General features: G+C 37.9%; 1 protein-coding gene across 1 annotated transcript in view; it reads right to left on the reverse strand.

Moving 5' to 3' along the window:
- Positions 1-1,856: 1,856 nt before the first annotated feature.
- LOC150097089 (myosin-14-like) overlaps positions 1,857-17,876 on the reverse strand; it is a 1,147,103-nt gene continuing 1,131,083 nt past the window's right edge. Inside the window, exon 40 of the mRNA XM_090407039.1 lies at positions 1,857-2,553. Coding sequence (XP_090263165.1) covers positions 2,451-2,553 — 103 coding nt within the window. The 3' untranslated portion in view covers positions 1,857-2,450. The remainder of the gene's footprint in view (positions 2,554-17,876) is intronic.

Raw genomic sequence — 17,876 nt, forward strand, 5'->3', positions numbered from 1 at the left:
ATAACTAACATTGTACAGTACTGAAACCATCTTTGTTATCTGCCTTTGTATCCTTTCCACAATTAATTTGTCTTCTTCAAATCCTGGGGACCAAATCTGAGAACAATAGTCTAAGTGTGGTTTGATCAGGGTCTTATACAATGGAATGATAACTCTTTTATCTCTGCAGGTCAGCATCCTTCTTATTATTGCAGCAATCCACTGTGTTACCTTCACCACCTTTGCAATATGTCTCCTGAATTTCAGGTTTCTATCAATTATCAATCCCAGATCTCTTGTCTGCCCTACTTCCTGTAGTATAGCTCCTCAAATAGTGTAAGCAGCATCCCATCGATGTGGCACAAAACCTCAAGACCTTACATTTTGCCGCATTAAATCGAACCCCCATTCATTTGCCCATCTGTCTAGCTTATTCAAATCCTCTTGCAGGGCTACTACATCTGCACTATTACTAATAACCATTCCCAGCTTCACATCATCTGCAAACAATTGAATATCCCCCTGCAATCCATTGACAATGTCATTTATATAAAGGTTAAACAATATAGGTCCCAGTACTGAGCCTGTGGTACCCACTTGTAACTCTTACCTCCTTGAAACTGCCCCACCATACACAAATCTGATACCTATCAGACAGCCAATCCTGAATCCAGTTGACCAACCTGACATCCAAACCCATGTGCCGCAACTTAAATATCATCTTATCATGTGGTTTGATTTAGCAAAGGCACCCTGTCAAATGCCTTTGCTAAATCCAAGAAAATGGGAGTATATGCCCTTTCCTCATCTACTGCTCTTGTAACTTTATTATAAAAGGCTAGCATAATATTAAAACAAGAGTGCCCCCCCTTCACAAATCCATATTGACTCTCATCTGCCCAATGCTGTATACAGTCCCTAACTAATTTCTCCAAGATCTTAACAACTACTGATGACACACAAACTGGCCTATAATTAGACACTTTCAGTCTGCTTCTACCCTTATTCCATGGCACTATCTTACCTTCCTTCCATTCCCTGGGCACCTTTCCCATAGCCAGACTTTCATTGAAAAGCTAGGTCAAAGGCGCTGTCAGTTGTGAAATACCATCCAATCCCACAGCTTTACTGACATCCAGAGTACACAGTATTTGGAACTCACTCTCCTTCTGCACCTCTAAACCTCGAACCTGCCCTATCTCACTAGTAATAAAATTTACTCCTCCAGGATGAAATACTCCAATAGTGTTCACTGAAAAATTCCATCACTCCCTTCACATCATTCTCTCTCTCTCTTTCTCTCCCTCCTCTAGTATTCTCCTTCCTCTTATCTTACTTTCCTTTGCTCCTGTATAGATTTGCTAAATAAGTAATAGGATTTGTTTTCATTTGATTTTTTTTCTAGACTTTTAATTTCAGGTTTAATTCTAGTCGCTGACTAGAGCAGTGGTGGCCGGTGAAAATTTTAGCGCCTCTGTACAGACAAAAAATACTAGCTGTGGTGGTGGACAGTAGATGGTGCTGATGTAGATGATTGGTAGTAGAGGTTCGGTGTAGTGGTGGTGATGGAGAGTTGTATAATGGGTGTCCTCTCGCGATGAGTCTTCAGACTCCTTGGAGGTGTCATGAATAATAATAATAATAATTTTTGCCTAACTCTGTGCGAGTGATACGAGTTTCCACAGAATGTGGTGACAGTGTGACAATCAGTAGAGTATTAAAGATATAAAGTTAGTTACATTGGACCTCTTTAATGAGGTCTGTGAATTGGTGTAATAATAGAGTTCTCTAATAATAATGTAAGAAATCAAGAGATTTAGTCTCCATTTTGAATCTCAAAATGTTTATTAAGATACAAGAAGACAAATTGGACTCAATACATTATATATCACTATTAAATTACATATATATATTTTTTTTCTTTGATAATTTATTTTTATATTATACAAAAATTTCCATAAAAACATTGACAGTATTTCTTTTTTGATTAAATAGCACCCATAAACTATTTTAAGGAATATCTTGCAATGCCACTTAGTGGCAAGGACATTTTTACATATCTCAAGGATTTCAAAAACACACATACATATCGATGCATGTATTAATATCATTGTTAAAAATATTCTTAAATGCCTGAGATAATGCCAGGATGTGTATAATTCATACAGGTAAATTTGTTTTCAACAACTTGAAATAATGTTGGTACAAATGAGTTATAGTAATAAATTTATCACCTGTGATCAAAAAAATATATAAATTACCGGTAGCTAATGCTAAAAAACATATTAGTTTATGAAATGAAAAACTATAGGAATGGCAACTGTAATAATATTACAATGACTCAAAAAGATAATGAATTTTCGTGCAACTCTTCATTAAGTTCAAAACTTCAGGAATGTTATTGGTTGGCAAGCAACCAACAAAATAAAAAAAAAGTTTACATTTTTGTTCACAATTTCAATTTATTGTGTTTAAGCTTGACTGTCATCCGTAGGTGACTCATCAGTTAAAGATGTATCCCCTCCAGGAGCAATGGAACCTCTCCCATGCCTCCCAGATCCACTTCCTCCACGTCTAAAAGTATTAAAATAATTATTACAATTACAATAAATAAATATCATAATATTGAGATGAGCTTTTTTTTTTCTGTGATATATATATTCATTTGCAGCAATAGTTGCAATACTATCACTGACTATATGCATTACAGTAATTCCTCAATTATTTGATCACAGCAGGAAATTAATTTGCTGGTCAAATAACTGAAGGTAGAGTTACATGGTACTGTATTAGAAGTTAAGTGAGAGAATAACATATTCAAAGGGTGGATAAATGAGAGATCACTAGTTGCATATAAAATGCTTATACAAAGTAAACTTGATTTTCGAAAAGATAACAGATGCCTGAACTCATTTTTTTTTTTTTAGAATGAAGGAGTTGTGGTAGTGATGAATGAACAATGACAAGAACAGCACAGTGATGAGAGATACAGATGAGACTGAGAAAACAGGTATGAAGATAGAGAGGAAAAGGTGCATAAGGAGCAACGGTATTGGAAAGCGAATATAAGTTGCATAGGCTGGATTAGTTACAGACTCATCAAGTTAGGAAATTAATGCAAATAATCATAAAAAAAGTTGCATTCTGCTATGACATTTTCATATAGTGACACCATTCATTATAATAGCAACTGAACCTAAGAATTATTTTAGGCATATGTATTATAGATTTTGTTCTTGTCTGCCATTAAAACATCAGGTTGAAACAACTCAGGAAATTTTAACAGTGAATCCAAATACTATATTTCATTAAATTTAAATGACTCAGGGAAGGCCTAAGTTCGATTCTCATTATGATGAGAGGAATCTTTATATGGATTTTATCAATTGAAGGTGAGTTAGCCAAACTCCTACGGAAGTAGCAGGGTTTTTTTAATCCCGGAAACTCAGGTTTTTCATCCTGCATACAGGCAAATCTGCCTTGAGAACACACCCAATTTACAGACAAAAATATTAGTGGTTTGCAGTAGATAGTGTTGATCATGATGGCAATGGCAGTTTAGTGTAGTTGGTGAATTAAGAGATGGGGTGTTGTAGAGTAGATACCCTCCCTCAATGAGTCCAGTAATAGTAATAAAAACAGATCAATTATATCAAGAAAAACAATGTATGTATATATTTAATACAAATTTTTTATGACTATTAAACTGAAGGACCCCAAAATACAGTATTTAGAGGATTTTATTTATAATTAAAAATAGCTCATCTAGATCCAGTTTCATCCTGTTTCCAAGTACTTCACTGATGGCACTAAAAAAATCAACAACAACAACAAAAAAAAAAAAAAAAAAACGGAGATATACAATAAACATTAGGAGTAATCACCATGGGTTTTGAGAAAATGTGCTAAAGAACAGACAGCTCCATTGACCTGGCTCTTCAATAAAGGCCTGGCTGCAGGAAAGGTATCCAAGGAATGGAAGGAAGGAAGGTAAGTTAGTGCCACTGCACAAAGGCAGTAGCAGACTGGAAGTGTTTAATTATAGGCCAGTTTGTGTTTCATCAGTAGTTGTTAAGGTCTTGGAGAAATGAGTGAGGAATTATATATTGTGTTGGGCAAATGACGGTGATGTTATCTGTGAGAATCAACATGGATTTGTTAATGGGCACTCATGCTTTAATAATATGATTGCCTTTTATAATAAAGTGACAAGAGCAGTTGATAAGGGAAAGGCAAATACTGTCATTTTTTTTTGGATTTTGCAAAGGCATTTGACAGGATGTCACATGATAAGCTTATATTTAAGTTGGGGCACATGGGTTTAAATGTCGGGTTACTCAACTGGATTCAGGATTGGCTGTCTGACAGGTATCAGAGAGTTGTCTATGGTGGGGCAATATCAAGGAAGCAGAAGGTTACAAGTGGGGTTCCACAAGGCCCAGTACTGAGCCTTGTGGAACCCCACTTGACAATATATCAATGACATTGTCAATGGATTGCAAGGGGATATTCAGTTGTTCACGGATGATGTGAAACTAGGAAGGGTTATCAGTAATAGTGCAGATGTGGCAGCCTTGCAAGAGGATTTGAATAAACTAGACAGATGTGCAAATAAATGGGAGTGTCGGTTTAATGCAGCACAATGTAAAGTCTTGAAGTTTGGGATCCATTGATGGGAGGATGCATAATCAATTGGAGGAGCTGTGGTGGAGGAAGTAGGGGAGACAAGAGATCTGGAGGTGATGATTGATAGAAAACTGAAATTCAGGGAGAAAATTGTAAAGGTGATGAAGATAACACAGAGGATTGCTGCAATACTGAGAAGGACGATGACCTGCAGAGATAAAAGAATTATCGTTCTGTTGTATAAGACCATGATCAGACCACACTTAGACTACTGTTCTCAAATTTGGTGCCCAGGATTTGAAGGGGATAAATTAACTGGAAAGGGTACAAAGGCGGATAACAAAGAGGTTTTCAGGACTGTCAGTTATGAGGATCGGCTAAGAAAATGTGGACTGCAGAGTTTGGTGGATAGAAGGAGAGGTGATATGATTGAGACTTTTAAACTATTGAGAGGCAGTTACAAGGTGGAGTTCTTTTGCTTGGTGGAACATTGGGAAGGAGAGATGACAGGGGCCATCCCTGGAAGTTACAAAAGGAAGCTGTGAGCAAGAGAGTGAGGAGTGGTTTCTTTGCATGGAGGATGGTTGAACTGTGGAAGGAATTGCCTTTTTGGTAGAAAAGATGCCCTAGATATCACTGCGGTGTCTCCTGATCTTCACGACAAAGCTATTTGGTCTGTTTTGGAAGCAGTAGGAAGTGACCATACTCCAATATTAATCAATCTGAACCCAAAAATGACTAGACCCAACCAAAAAATAAAATATCATTTGAACTTCCAGAAAGCAAATTGGGAGAAATACAAGGATGAAGTAAGTAAAATGCTGAAAAATCACACACACCATGATGACTTAGACAAAGACTATATAACTTGGAAGAATACCATCCTGAATGCAGCAAAGAAAAGTATCCCAAAAGGCTACAGGAGAAAAGTTATTTCAAACTACACAAAGGTTCAGCAGGAACTTGCCAGTAAAATAACTAAATGAAATGAATTATTTAACATCTTAAAAATTGGAAGCTCTCCAGAAACCAGGATCGAGTATAACAAGATAAATGCTGAAATTAAACAAAAATATAATATATTACAAAGAACTAGGTGGCAAGAATTTTGCCACAACTTAAATCCAAACACTTCAGATACCAAACTTTGGAAACTGACTGCTAATTTACAAAGAGACCTATCAAAGGCAAGTGAGACTAACACGCTAAAAGATCCAGATGGAAATATCAAAATTGGAGATAGGGAGATCGCAAATACTTTGGTCTTTCATTTTCAAAATATAAGCAAACTAGAGATGAATACTAGAAATGACCATCAAATATCAAAATAGGCTCGACAGCAGAAAAATGCTACAAACTCCCCAAAATATCAAAACAAACTTTTCTGGGATCCATTTACAATCTCTGAATTGGGAGATGCCTTGGAGAGACTAGATATAAATAAATCATGTGGACCAGATAACATACAAGGAATTATGATAAAACATCTTCCTTCCCTAGCCCTAGATTGGCTACTTCACCTATACAATAGCCTAAAAAAAGGAAAAGTTCCGAAAGATTTGAAGACAGCCACAATCATAAAGCCTAACAAACCGCAAAATATCAGGAAGTTATAGAATTTCACTGACTTCAATTCCAGGCAAATTAATGGAAAAAATGATACTCCAACGTTTGAATTACTATCTAAACAAAAATAGTATACTACCAAATTTTCAGGCTGCCTTTAGAAGAAATCACTCAACAAATGATTAACTTTTTTCTTAACCCAGACAATTCAAGATAACTTCCAGACCAAACCTACCAAATTCACCATTGCAGCTTTTATAGATTTGAGCAATGCCTTTGACAAGGTGTGGAGGCAGAAACTCTTTTCCAAACTGTCATATTGGAATAGAAAGGAAAGTTCATAACTGGATCTATGACTTTCTAAGAAATAGAACAATTCGAGTAAAAATAAATAATACTTTTTCCAAGAAAGTGAAAATAAGACAGAGACTCCCTCAAGGTAGCATTTTAAGCCCACTCCTTTTTTTCCATCTACTTAAATGACTTAGATAAAAATATAAATAAAGAAACAAAGATAGCTATGTTTGCTGATGATTTGGTCCTATTCTCAACTCACAACAACCTAGAAACAGTAGAAGGTCACTTAAACAAAGCCACTGAAAGTTCAGCTACATACTGTGAAAACCAAAAAATCAAAATTAATCCTACTAAATCAGAAATCTGTGTTTTTACATAACCACCTCAGAAAATGGAGACCAAAAATTAAGCTAAACGGTCAACTAATTACATTTAATGAAAACCCCAAATACCTTGGAGTTACTCTGGATCCATCGCTGAGCTTCAATAAACATCTCAACAATGTTGCAGTCAGAGCAAAAAGAAGACCAAATATCATGAAAAGTATCTCAGGTAAAGAGTGAGATACTTTTCATGATATTTAACTACTGGAAAAATAGCAGAATTCGAATCCAACCTTGTTCCTTTAAAAATCAGGTGGCAAGAAAATCTAACCAAATTTGTAGAAAAAAAGAGCCAACCTTGCACATCACAGAACAAGTGAATGTTTTAAAAACTGGAAACCAACAAACAGAATAAAGAAAAAATCAACAATGCATGAAATCATAGAAAATAAAATTCCCTTGGATTGTCCAAATAAAATAGCCGATTTCCCAGCATTTCCTCCAAATCAAGAGGAAAAATATGGTTATCAACTCTGAAATAGGGAAACATGAGGAAAAAAGCCTAGAAAACCCTGAAATCTTGAGATCATTAACCCTTTCAAAAATAATGGAATATAAACCTGACTCAATAAAGATCTACACAGATGGCTCCAAAAATCCAAATGGCAATTCTGGGAGTGGCATACTCATCTATGGCTCTCATAATATAGAACTAAAAACAACTAACAGTATTAGATGCAACTCATACCATGCAGAATGAATAGCCATTAACACAGCACTGCAATATTTGGACAAACAAAACCTGAAGGATTTATATTTTTCACAGATTCCTTAGCAGCCCTTCAAGCTATTAAGAACTGCTACACTAACCATCAAGAAATACTTAGAGATATAGCAAAAAACATAAACTACATAAGGATTCCATCCCATGTGGGATTAATGGGAAACGGAACTGCAGACGGAGTAGCAAAAATGGCCACAACATCAAGTGATACCCAAAAAGAAAACATAAAAAGAACAATTCTTCAGGACATGACTCACCACTGGTACTCAGCAGAAAATCCAGGATCTACCATCAACACCAAGTTTAATCGCAGTGCCACTACCATGATCTCTCGCCTCAAGACCAGCCACACAAGAACAATCAAGTGTAGCAATGGCATAAAAGTCTTCCCCACCTGCAAAATCTGTAACATCGAGGAAGCATCACCAATGCATTTGCTAAACTGTATGAATATTTCCAAATGTGAACTCTATAACAACCCAGAAATGGTGCTGTATAAAATACATGAATTTGACCTCTATGATATGGTGTAATATTACCATGGAGTAATAAAAAAAAAAGAAAAAAGAATTGCCTGAGAGAGAGAGAGAGAGAGAGAGAGAGAGAGGTGAGAGCAAGAACGGTCAATGAGTTCAAGGAGTGGTATGATAGACTTTGTGTTTCCTAAGAAGGACCTCCAACGATTAGTCTCTTGACTCTGTGGAGGCCTGAATAAATCATAAATTATTCAAATTATTTATTTCAATCTATATACTCTCCCTCAGCTTCGATACAGCGTTTGGCATGGTCAATTAATTCGTTAAATAAGTTTTTTATATAAGTTTTTGGGATACTGTTGAGAGTTGTGGTTACTGCCACTTGAACGTTTTCAATGGTGTCGTATTGCTTTCCTTTCATTGGCAAATGAAGTCAGGGGGGACGAGAAAGAAGTCACAGGGTGCTAAATCAGGTGAATACGGCGAGTGATCCAACACACAAACTTGGTTTTTGCACAAAGACCATCTCACAATGTTTGAATGATGAGATGGTGCATTATCATGCAAAAGTGACCAACTGCCTGCATCACAAGATTCATGCTGTACGCGACGAATTCTTGCTATCAGTCACTTCAAAACTTCGAATAAAACTCACCATTGACCGTTTGGCTAGGCGGAATGAATTCTTTGTGGATAATGCCCTTGGGTTGTATCGACAAATTGAAGGAACAACAATGGGTCATCCTCTTTTTCCTGCTATCTCCAATTTCTTTCTAGAACATTTTGAACAACATATCTTTGACAATATTTCTCCCAGACCTACTCATTGGTTCAGATATGTCGATGACATTTTTGCTGTATGGAATGGCTCTTCGGATGAACTTCAACAATTTCTCACTAAGTTAAACACAATTCATCCTAGGATTAAGTTTACCCTAGAAGTAGAATCAAATAAGCAGTTAGCCTTTTTAGATCTTCTAATTCTTCGCCAACCAGATGGTAACCAACATTTCTCAGTTTATAGAAAGAAGACTCATACAGACCATTATATCCATGTGGAATCTCATCACCATCCCAGTCAAAAGGCAGGAACTATTAAAACACTGGTTCATCGGGCCCACTCCTTTTGTTCTTCAGACGATCTTTTACAGAAAGAACTACAATATATAACTTCTTCCTTTCTATCTAATGGTTATAAGAATTGCTTCATTAAAAGAACTTTGAGTAGTTTTAATATGTCTTCCTCTTCAAACACAGAAGAAATAACGCACATTACTATCCCTTATGTACAAGGCATCAGTGAACGTATAGCAAAAGTTTTAAAACCACTGAATATTTTTGTTGCCTTTCGACCGTTTAGAAAAATCTCCACCTTTCTCACTTCTCCTAAGGACGCTTTTCCACATCTTAATCATCCAGGTGTCTACCAGATTCCATGCGCTTGTGGATTATCTTATTTTGGACAAACGGGAAGATCTGCCTCTATTCGGCTAGAAGAACACCAATCTTATATTGAATACTTTAAACCTGAAAAGTCTGGACTTGCAGAACATGCCATCTTCACTAGACACAGAGTTCATTGGAGAAAGACAAGAGTTCTTCACAAAAGTCAGTTTCTCATGGAATGCCTTTATAAAGAAACATGTGAAACTCCACTTCATTCTCCTAACTTAAACAGATCCGACTGCTTACGTCTATCCCCTTTATGGGAGATAGTACTTTACAAATCAGCTAATCTTTCCTAACTTTTTATTGTACTGATTTTTTTAAATTAATTAATTTATTTATTTTTTATTTTTAGGAAAGTTATTGACCTTTTTAGTTATCTTACACCAGCTACTTAGGTGGCGCTTTTTTTTTGGAATTGTCAGTTATTGTTTAATTTGAGCTTAATGTACTGAAGATGCCTGTGACATACAGGCGAAAATTATACTATTAAATAATCTTTGAACGTGAGTTTTTTCCGTTATTAATTTTGTATCGATACATTCCCCATACTACTCTGAACTGCTGTCCCCTTACATCAAGAACTCAATCCTCTTTTTGTGCTTATACTTTTTGTGCTTATACTAGCCTGAAATAGCTAAAAGAAAATTACCAATGTTTCCAAAAGAGAGTTTGAAAGAGCAAAAAGGAGGAAATTTGCAGCCTTCCAAATGGCAGCTAAGCTTCTTGGTCTCTTGTCAAAGCAATTGGTCGTAACTTTTGCCCAACACTATTCCCATCCCTAATCATGTCTCTATGGCATTATCATCCACAGAAAAAGCCAATCTCCTGGCTTCACACTTTGTCTCCAATACGTTCATAACTCACAATGCTAAATATCCCCCCCCCCCCCCAAAAAAAAAAAAAATTCCAGATCCCCAATATGCAATACTCCTATATCCTTTTGCCAGAAAGGATACAGGAGCATTGTCCAAATTAGACACAAAAAAGGTCTCCTGGTCCTGATGAGATTCCTTAAATTGTCTTGAAGGTTTGTTTACCAGAACTGACTCCTATTCTATGATGCTTGTATATAATCTCTAATTCCACCAGCATCTATCACACAGCCTGGAAATTGGCCTAGATTCCCAAGGAGGGTGACAAATCATTGCCATCAAACTACCGCTCTGTTTCACTCACCTCATTCCCATCTAAAGTAATGGAGAGAACTACCATTTCCCAACTACCACACTAAATTCAAGGTACCCTGCTAATAAACAATCACCAGTATGGATTCTGTTACTGCCAGTCAACAGGAGATTTACTCACAAGTTTACTAACCAAAGTTGGTGAATTCAAGTGGTTGCACTTGATATCTCCAGAGCTTTTGACCAGGTCTAGCACAAAGGCCCATCATTATTACTAAATAACTTAAGGAATTCACAACATGTACTGGAATATAAATTAAAATAAACTTTAATATATACTTCCTATATTTCGGCAACGTCACGTTGCCATCTTCATCGGAACATTCTGATATTAGCCACCTGTTTGGCCAAAGTAGGACAGCTTACAGCTGCAAGTGACCTGGTATACACAAGGTAGGTCTAGGGGCAGTGGTTGGTCTTTAGTGGAGCAGATAAGGGATGCCAATTTTCTATATGGTCTGTGTAACAAGAGGTTAGGTCATGTTTTTTTAAGATGTTGGTAATTTTTTCTGAGGTGCCCCAGATGTAGGGAATGGTGATGGATTTAGAGTAATCTTTATTGTGAAGGGGGGGGGGGGAGGTAGGTTGTAGTTTACTGGTTTTAGTATTTTTTGGGGGTGTTAGCCATTGGTTGAGAAAGTGTTAAGGTTGTGATTTAGTTCAGTGGCTGGGGCATTGTCATTTGAACTTATCAGTTTAGCCCTGTTGTATAGTGTCTTAATAACTCCATATCGTTGTGAGGGGGAGGGGGGGGGAATGTTGATGAATGTACCTGCCAGTATGGGTGGGTTATCTATAAACTAAGAAAACCAAGGTTCCATCAGGCTGGTGGGTGACTAGTGTGTCTAGGAAAGGGAGGCTGTTGTTTTTTTCCTCTTTTTCCAGAGTGAACTTGATTCTGGGGTGTTGGTTGTTTAAGTGCATTAAGAAGGAGAGGAGTATATCAGAGCCATGTGGCCCAATAGCAAACACATCTTCAACATTGCGAAGCCAAATGGTAGGTTTTTGTGGGGGAGAGTTTATGGCTTTCTCGTCAGAAGTCTCCATAAAGAAGTTGGCCAAGGTTGGGGAGAGTGGTGAATCCATGGCTGTCTCCTCTATATGTTTGTTGAAATTTCCCTGCCAAACGAAATAGCCTGAGTTCATTGTGAACTGAAATAGGGCTGAGATATTGGGAGGAGATTTAGCTTGGATGAGCTCTAAGGTTTCCTTGAGTGGGACATTTGCGAACAAGGAGGAGATGTCAAAACTGACCATTATCTCAGTATGTTGGAGTGTAAGGTTTTCTACACTGGCTTTGAAGTGGGCCGAGTTTTTTTATGAGTGATGGTGTGTTGCCAGTATAGTGTGTGAATGGTTTGGCTAAATGCTTGGCTAATTTGTATGTGGGGGAATGAATGCCATCCACTATGGGACGTAATGGCACATTTTCTTTATGTATTTTTGGGAGTCCATAAATACGTGGGTGTATAGAATTAAACAATTTTAATCTGTTAGTAACTTCTACAGGCCAAGAAGTGACCTTCTTAAGGAGCCTGTGAAGTTTTCTAATTTGTGAGTTGGTGGGATTGTATTCAATAGGGACGTAAGTAGCCTGATCTAACAATAAAGCATTAATGCTTTATTGTTAGATCTATTGTTAGATTTATTGTTAGCTTACCTTTGTAGTCAGTTTGGTTGAGCACCACAGCAGCATTCCCCTTATCTGCTTTGGTGATTACTATTTCTTTGTTTTTCTTCATTTCCTGGAGAGTCTTGTATTCACTATTGGATATGTTGATTTTTGGAGGTCTTACTTTGGTGAGAACATGGGCTACACCCAGACTAATATTGTTGCCGATGTGGTTTGGAAGGCGGCGGATCCCACATTCAATCTAGATCATAATTGTTTTGGCCGTTATTTATCTGGGAGCAATGGCGAAATCGTGGCTACGTGCAAGAGCGTGGAGTGTTTCAGGCTTCAAACTAATGGAAGAAAGGTTGACTACAGTGTTGAGTGGTAGTTTTGGTTCAGAGGTCAAGTTCTTTTTTAAATTATCAAATTTCTTGATATGTCGACAACATATTTTCTCAAATTCCTTATCTGCCGAAGTGCATGAGACATCATATAGAACTGTCCAATTAACACACTATAGAACAGGGCTAAACTAATGTGTTCAAAAGAGGGTGCTCGTGAGTCAAGCGTGCTGTATGTGTGTAAGAAGAACTCCAGATTGAGATAAGTATTCTTGGAATAATTAAGTATATATGAGTGTTTGCTTGAGTAAGAGCTGCTGTAAAAGTTGTGCGCTACCATTATTATTAGTGTGGGGGATTTTGTTTTGCTTAAACTTAATTAAAAATTTGTTGTTATTATTAGACTTTAGAGAAGGGGGCACCAAACGTTTTTGACCGTCGACCCCTTAAAGAGTTTCTTGACTTTTTATCGACCCCCCTCTATTTTACTATTACGTAATATGTATGTTGATGAATTTTAGAACATTAATGCTCACTTGTATGTCGATGTGCAAAAATGAGATTGGGATCGAATACGTGTAATTATAAGTAAATAAGCAGTTGCACGCGTGTTGCAATCTCGCTCCTGCCGCGCTGGCCAGGTAAGAACCACCGACATCCGTTTATTGGTAAATACGTCATTCTGGCATACTTGATTGGCCTCCGTAACTATTTTCATGAGCTTGCTCCATCTTATGTCATGTCAGTGTTCCCAAAATTCACTCTTAATTGCATTGTCATTCAGGATGGAGGTAATCCAAGTTAATCGAATTAAATATTACCCGTACAATGATGTCTTATATTTTTCTATCGACTCCTGAACCTGAATTGCCCCTATCAATGTTATATTGACCCCTGGGGATCGATATCGACCACTTTGGCAACAACTGCTTTAGAGTGTTAACTGGCAGAGTAAACATGGTGGGAGCTTTGTCATTCCATGAATTTAACTTAGATTTCAGTTGTTTCGTTAAGTGTGAGATGTGTTATGTGTATATTCTTTCGATTACATAAATGATTTGTGGGTATTTAGGGTGAATGGAAAAAGGGTGTGTGCGAAGTGTGACCTGAATGAGGAATTGATGAATGTAAATATGATATTGATGACAGAAAGTGTTACTAGTGAGAATGTCGAGGGGAAAATGAGTGCACGTTCAAAATAGAAGGATGGTGTGAAAGAGAGGCGAAAGAATATTAAAAAATCAGTAGAAAAGAAAATGAGTGATTTAAAAACCATAACAGATGTTAATAAGGAAGAAAGTGAAGTGAGAGTGGCAGAAGGAAATGAAATTGAGAGAATGAATGAAAACTAAAAATGGTGTGATGCAGGAATTGAATGATAGCGAAAGTCGGACGCATGATGGACTGAAAGTACTCAAGTACAGAAGGATGAATGAGAGTGTAAGTGAGAAGAGAGTGTTGAGAGTTACAAAATTAGAAAGAATGAATGATAGAGAGAATGTGATGTGAGATTTGGAAGTTGAATTGGATTGGATGAGGAAAGAGATGAAATGGATGTGGAATAAAATTAAGAAAATTCGGGTAAAAACTATTAAAACTAATCATGATGGCACGAAAGAGTTAACGAATGATGAGCAAGTGGCGCTATATGGTGACTCCATTATTAAAGGTGTGCTGGATGATAGGATGCACAAGGCATGTTTTCCAGGTGGTAAAATGAATAGTCATTGAGGCACTGGATATGAGAATGGAGCGAGCAAAGGAGTCGATGATTTTAATCGGCACAAATGATTTGATAGAGTCAGAATGGATGTCAGGAGGATAAAAGAGAATAGTGTGACAGGAAGGGTAGTCAGCATGTTGCCTAGGTATGACTATGGTGAGATGAGGCAGATAGCAAGGATTATGAATGATATGCTGGCTGAAATGTGTGAGGAGATGGGAGTACAGTTTGTTAATGTATGGAATGGGTTTGAAGGAAAAAGTGAACTGTATAGGAGCAATGGACTGCATTTGAGTGGTTATGGTGTAAGTCGCTTGGAGAGACTGCTGCCTGCTAGAAGGTAGGGAAGTGAGTAGAGTGAGAGAGAATGAATCAGATCAAGCAGGAAGCGATGTGGAAGAGCAGGAGAGTAAGACGGGAGAGATTGAAGAGGTGGTTATGAACGAGGAAGCGAGTGGTATGAGCATAGAAAATGAGAACATGGGTGTGCAAGAGGAGCAGGGAAATGGGGAGGCTCAGGGCAGACAGGGGTACACAGCGTGAGAAAGTTGAATGCTCCAAGAGGAGGTGAGAGAATGTGTAGACAGGAAAGAAATGGGGTGCCCTGGGATCAAGAGGAAACAGTTGGAATTGAAAAGGGTTTTAAAATGAATAAGCAGAAAGGGAAATTGCCCCAGTCGAGCATGGAGAGATCACATCGAGTGAGTGGAATCAGTGGAACTAGCTGTAGATCCAAAAATGAGCTGTTATGTTTGTATACAAATACTAGAAGTATAAAAAACAAGGCAGATGAAATGGTTGCATTAATTGTTCTGTTTTCATTAATTGCATCTGTTCACCCAAAGATTGTCGGAATAAGTGAAACATGGTTGAAAGAGAAAAACATCATGACAGGAATAGAGATGGAAGGGTATGATGTGTTTCGTGAGGATAGAAGGGGTAAAAAAGGAGAGAGAGTGCTGTTGATGATAGAGAAAGAGTTATGTCCATACAAAGTAGAGATGCAAGAGGGAAACAGTGCCAGTGGTTTTGAGGCAGTATGCTGTGAGATAGAGGTGAATGGAATCAAATACTTGGTTGGATATTGTTACAGACCACGTAATGAGGATGGTGGTGATAATGAACTGTATAATCAAATTAGTCAAGCAAATAAGAAAAGGGTGATCATAATGGGTGATTTTAATTATGGCAATACAGACTGGAATGATGAGATAGCAATTGGAAGTAAAGAAAATGAGTTTCTTGAGTTGTTGAGGGATAACTACCTCAGACAGTATGTAACAGAGGGTATGCGAGGATTGAGGGTCTTGGATTTGGTCATCTCATCAGAGGATGCAATTATAAATGAGGTGTCAAATCATCCACCAATTGGTGAGAGTGACCATGAGGTGATTACCTGGGTGGTTGCCAACAGTGCAAGGACCCCTGTGAGAAAAGGGTATATGTGGAACTACAAGGGGGAGTGATTATGAAGAGCTGAGGAGACAGCTTGTGGGTGTAGCGTGGAATGAGGAGTTAGCTGGAAAAGAGATCACTGCAACTTGGGGGATTTTCAAAAACTATCTAGTAGATGCAATGTCTAAATGTATTCCAAGGGTGAGAAGGTTAAATAAGGTAGGTGTAAGATGGATGAATAAAGAGATTAAGCATGCGATACAGAGAAAAAGGGCATTGTGGAGGCAGCATAAGAGAAGTGGAAATAACCAATTTCATGAGGTCTACAAAGACCAGGCAAGGAGCGTGACTTGGTTGGTGAGAGTAACTAAAGAGAGGTATGAACAGCAGTTAGCTAATGAAGCCAAAAAGAATCCTAGGGAGTTCTTTCGATATGTAGCCAGCAAAAGAAAGAATGACTATGGAAGGATGGTATTGATTGGAGAAAATGGTATAAAGACAGCTGTTGCAGAATGTGTGGTGGAGATACCTAATGAGCAATTCATAAAGGTCTTTTAATCTTGTGAATGTGACTTCATGGAGAGATCGAGAGCAGTAGATGATGGGGAAGAGAGACTGACTGTAAGTGAGCAAGAGATGTATGGGGAGTTGAGTAAACTAGATGTTAATAAGGCTGTGGGATATGATAATATATCACTGCATATTCCGAAGGAATGTGCCAGGGTGTTGACACCACTCTTGACATATTTTTTTAATACGAGTCTTGTGTTCGGTCAAGTCCCTAAGGAGTGGAACGAGGGCAAGATTGTGCAACTCCATAAAGGAGGTGAACAAACTGAAGCATCAGACTATAGGCCTATCTGTGTGTCAGGTGTTGTGATAAAGTTGGTGGAGAAGCTTGTGAGAACTAGGATCCAGAGTTGGGTTGACAACAATGGTATTATCTTTGATGGACAGCATGGATTTGCTAAAGGGAGGTCATGTTTTAGTAATCTAGTTACTTATTACAATAAAGTGACTGCTTCCTTGGACAGAGGAGAAGGATGCATTTTGATAGGTAGATTACCACAAGATAAGTTGATAGTGAAACTAGAGCAGGTAAGGTTGGATATTAGATTAGTGCATTGAATTGGAGACTGGCTATCTGATAGGTATCAACAAGTTGTGTATGAGGAAGCGATAGTCAGGAAAAGAAAGTCACTAGTGGAGTGTCTCAGGGGTCTGTTTTGGGGCCATTACTGTTTAACTTGTATATTAATGATATAGGTGAAGATTTGCATGGAGATATTCAGTTGTTTGCAGATGATGCAAAGTTGGGATGAGCCATGAAGATGTGAGTTCAATGTTGGGATGCATTGAACAAACATGGGATGCAGAATTTATGCTTGGTGAGGATATATTGTTGGAGGTGGAAGAAATAAGAGATCTGGAGGTGATAGTGGATAAGGATGTGAAATTTAGGGGACACATAGCCAAAATTGTGAAGACACACAAGGGCTTCTGGGAATGATGAAGAGGACATTGACTTGTAGAAGTAGGGAGATTCTTGTTCTGTTGTATAAAACTTTGATTAGGCCACACATGGAATATTGTGCCCAGATTTGGTCAACTGGTTTTCAGAAGGATGAAGAGATATTGGAAAGGGTCCAAAGGCAATTGACTAAGGTAGTTTCTGATCTCTCGAATGTCGAGCATGAGGAAAGATTGAGAAGATGCAACTTACAGAGTCTGGTGGACAGGAGGAAGAGGAGAGATATGATAGAGACCTACAAGTTATTAAAGGGTTGTTATACGATCAATGCTGGAGAGGTTTTCTACAGAAAATATTGGAGATCAAGGAAGAACTAGAGGTCATACCTGGAAACTGTATTAAGAGGGTGTGAGTATGGGAGTGAGAGGCAGGTTTTTTCGTACAGAGTTTTGAATGCCTTGCCTGAGAGTGTGGTGTCTGCAAGGAGTTTGAATGTGTTCAAGGCATGGTATGATGAGCTGAGTGTGTGATAAAAAGACCTCCCAGATGGGTAATAATAATAAATGACAATGCCCTAACCACTGAACTAAATCACAACCTTAACACTTTCTCAGCCAATGGCCACAACCCCCCAAAAATACTAAAAC

This window comes from Typopeltis vanoorti, chromosome 17 (genome assembly GCF_054136105.1).
Source record: "Typopeltis vanoorti isolate ZY-2024b chromosome 17, IOZ_Tvanoo_1.0, whole genome shotgun sequence".
Lineage (NCBI taxonomy): Eukaryota > Metazoa > Arthropoda > Arachnida > Uropygi > Thelyphonidae > Typopeltis > Typopeltis vanoorti.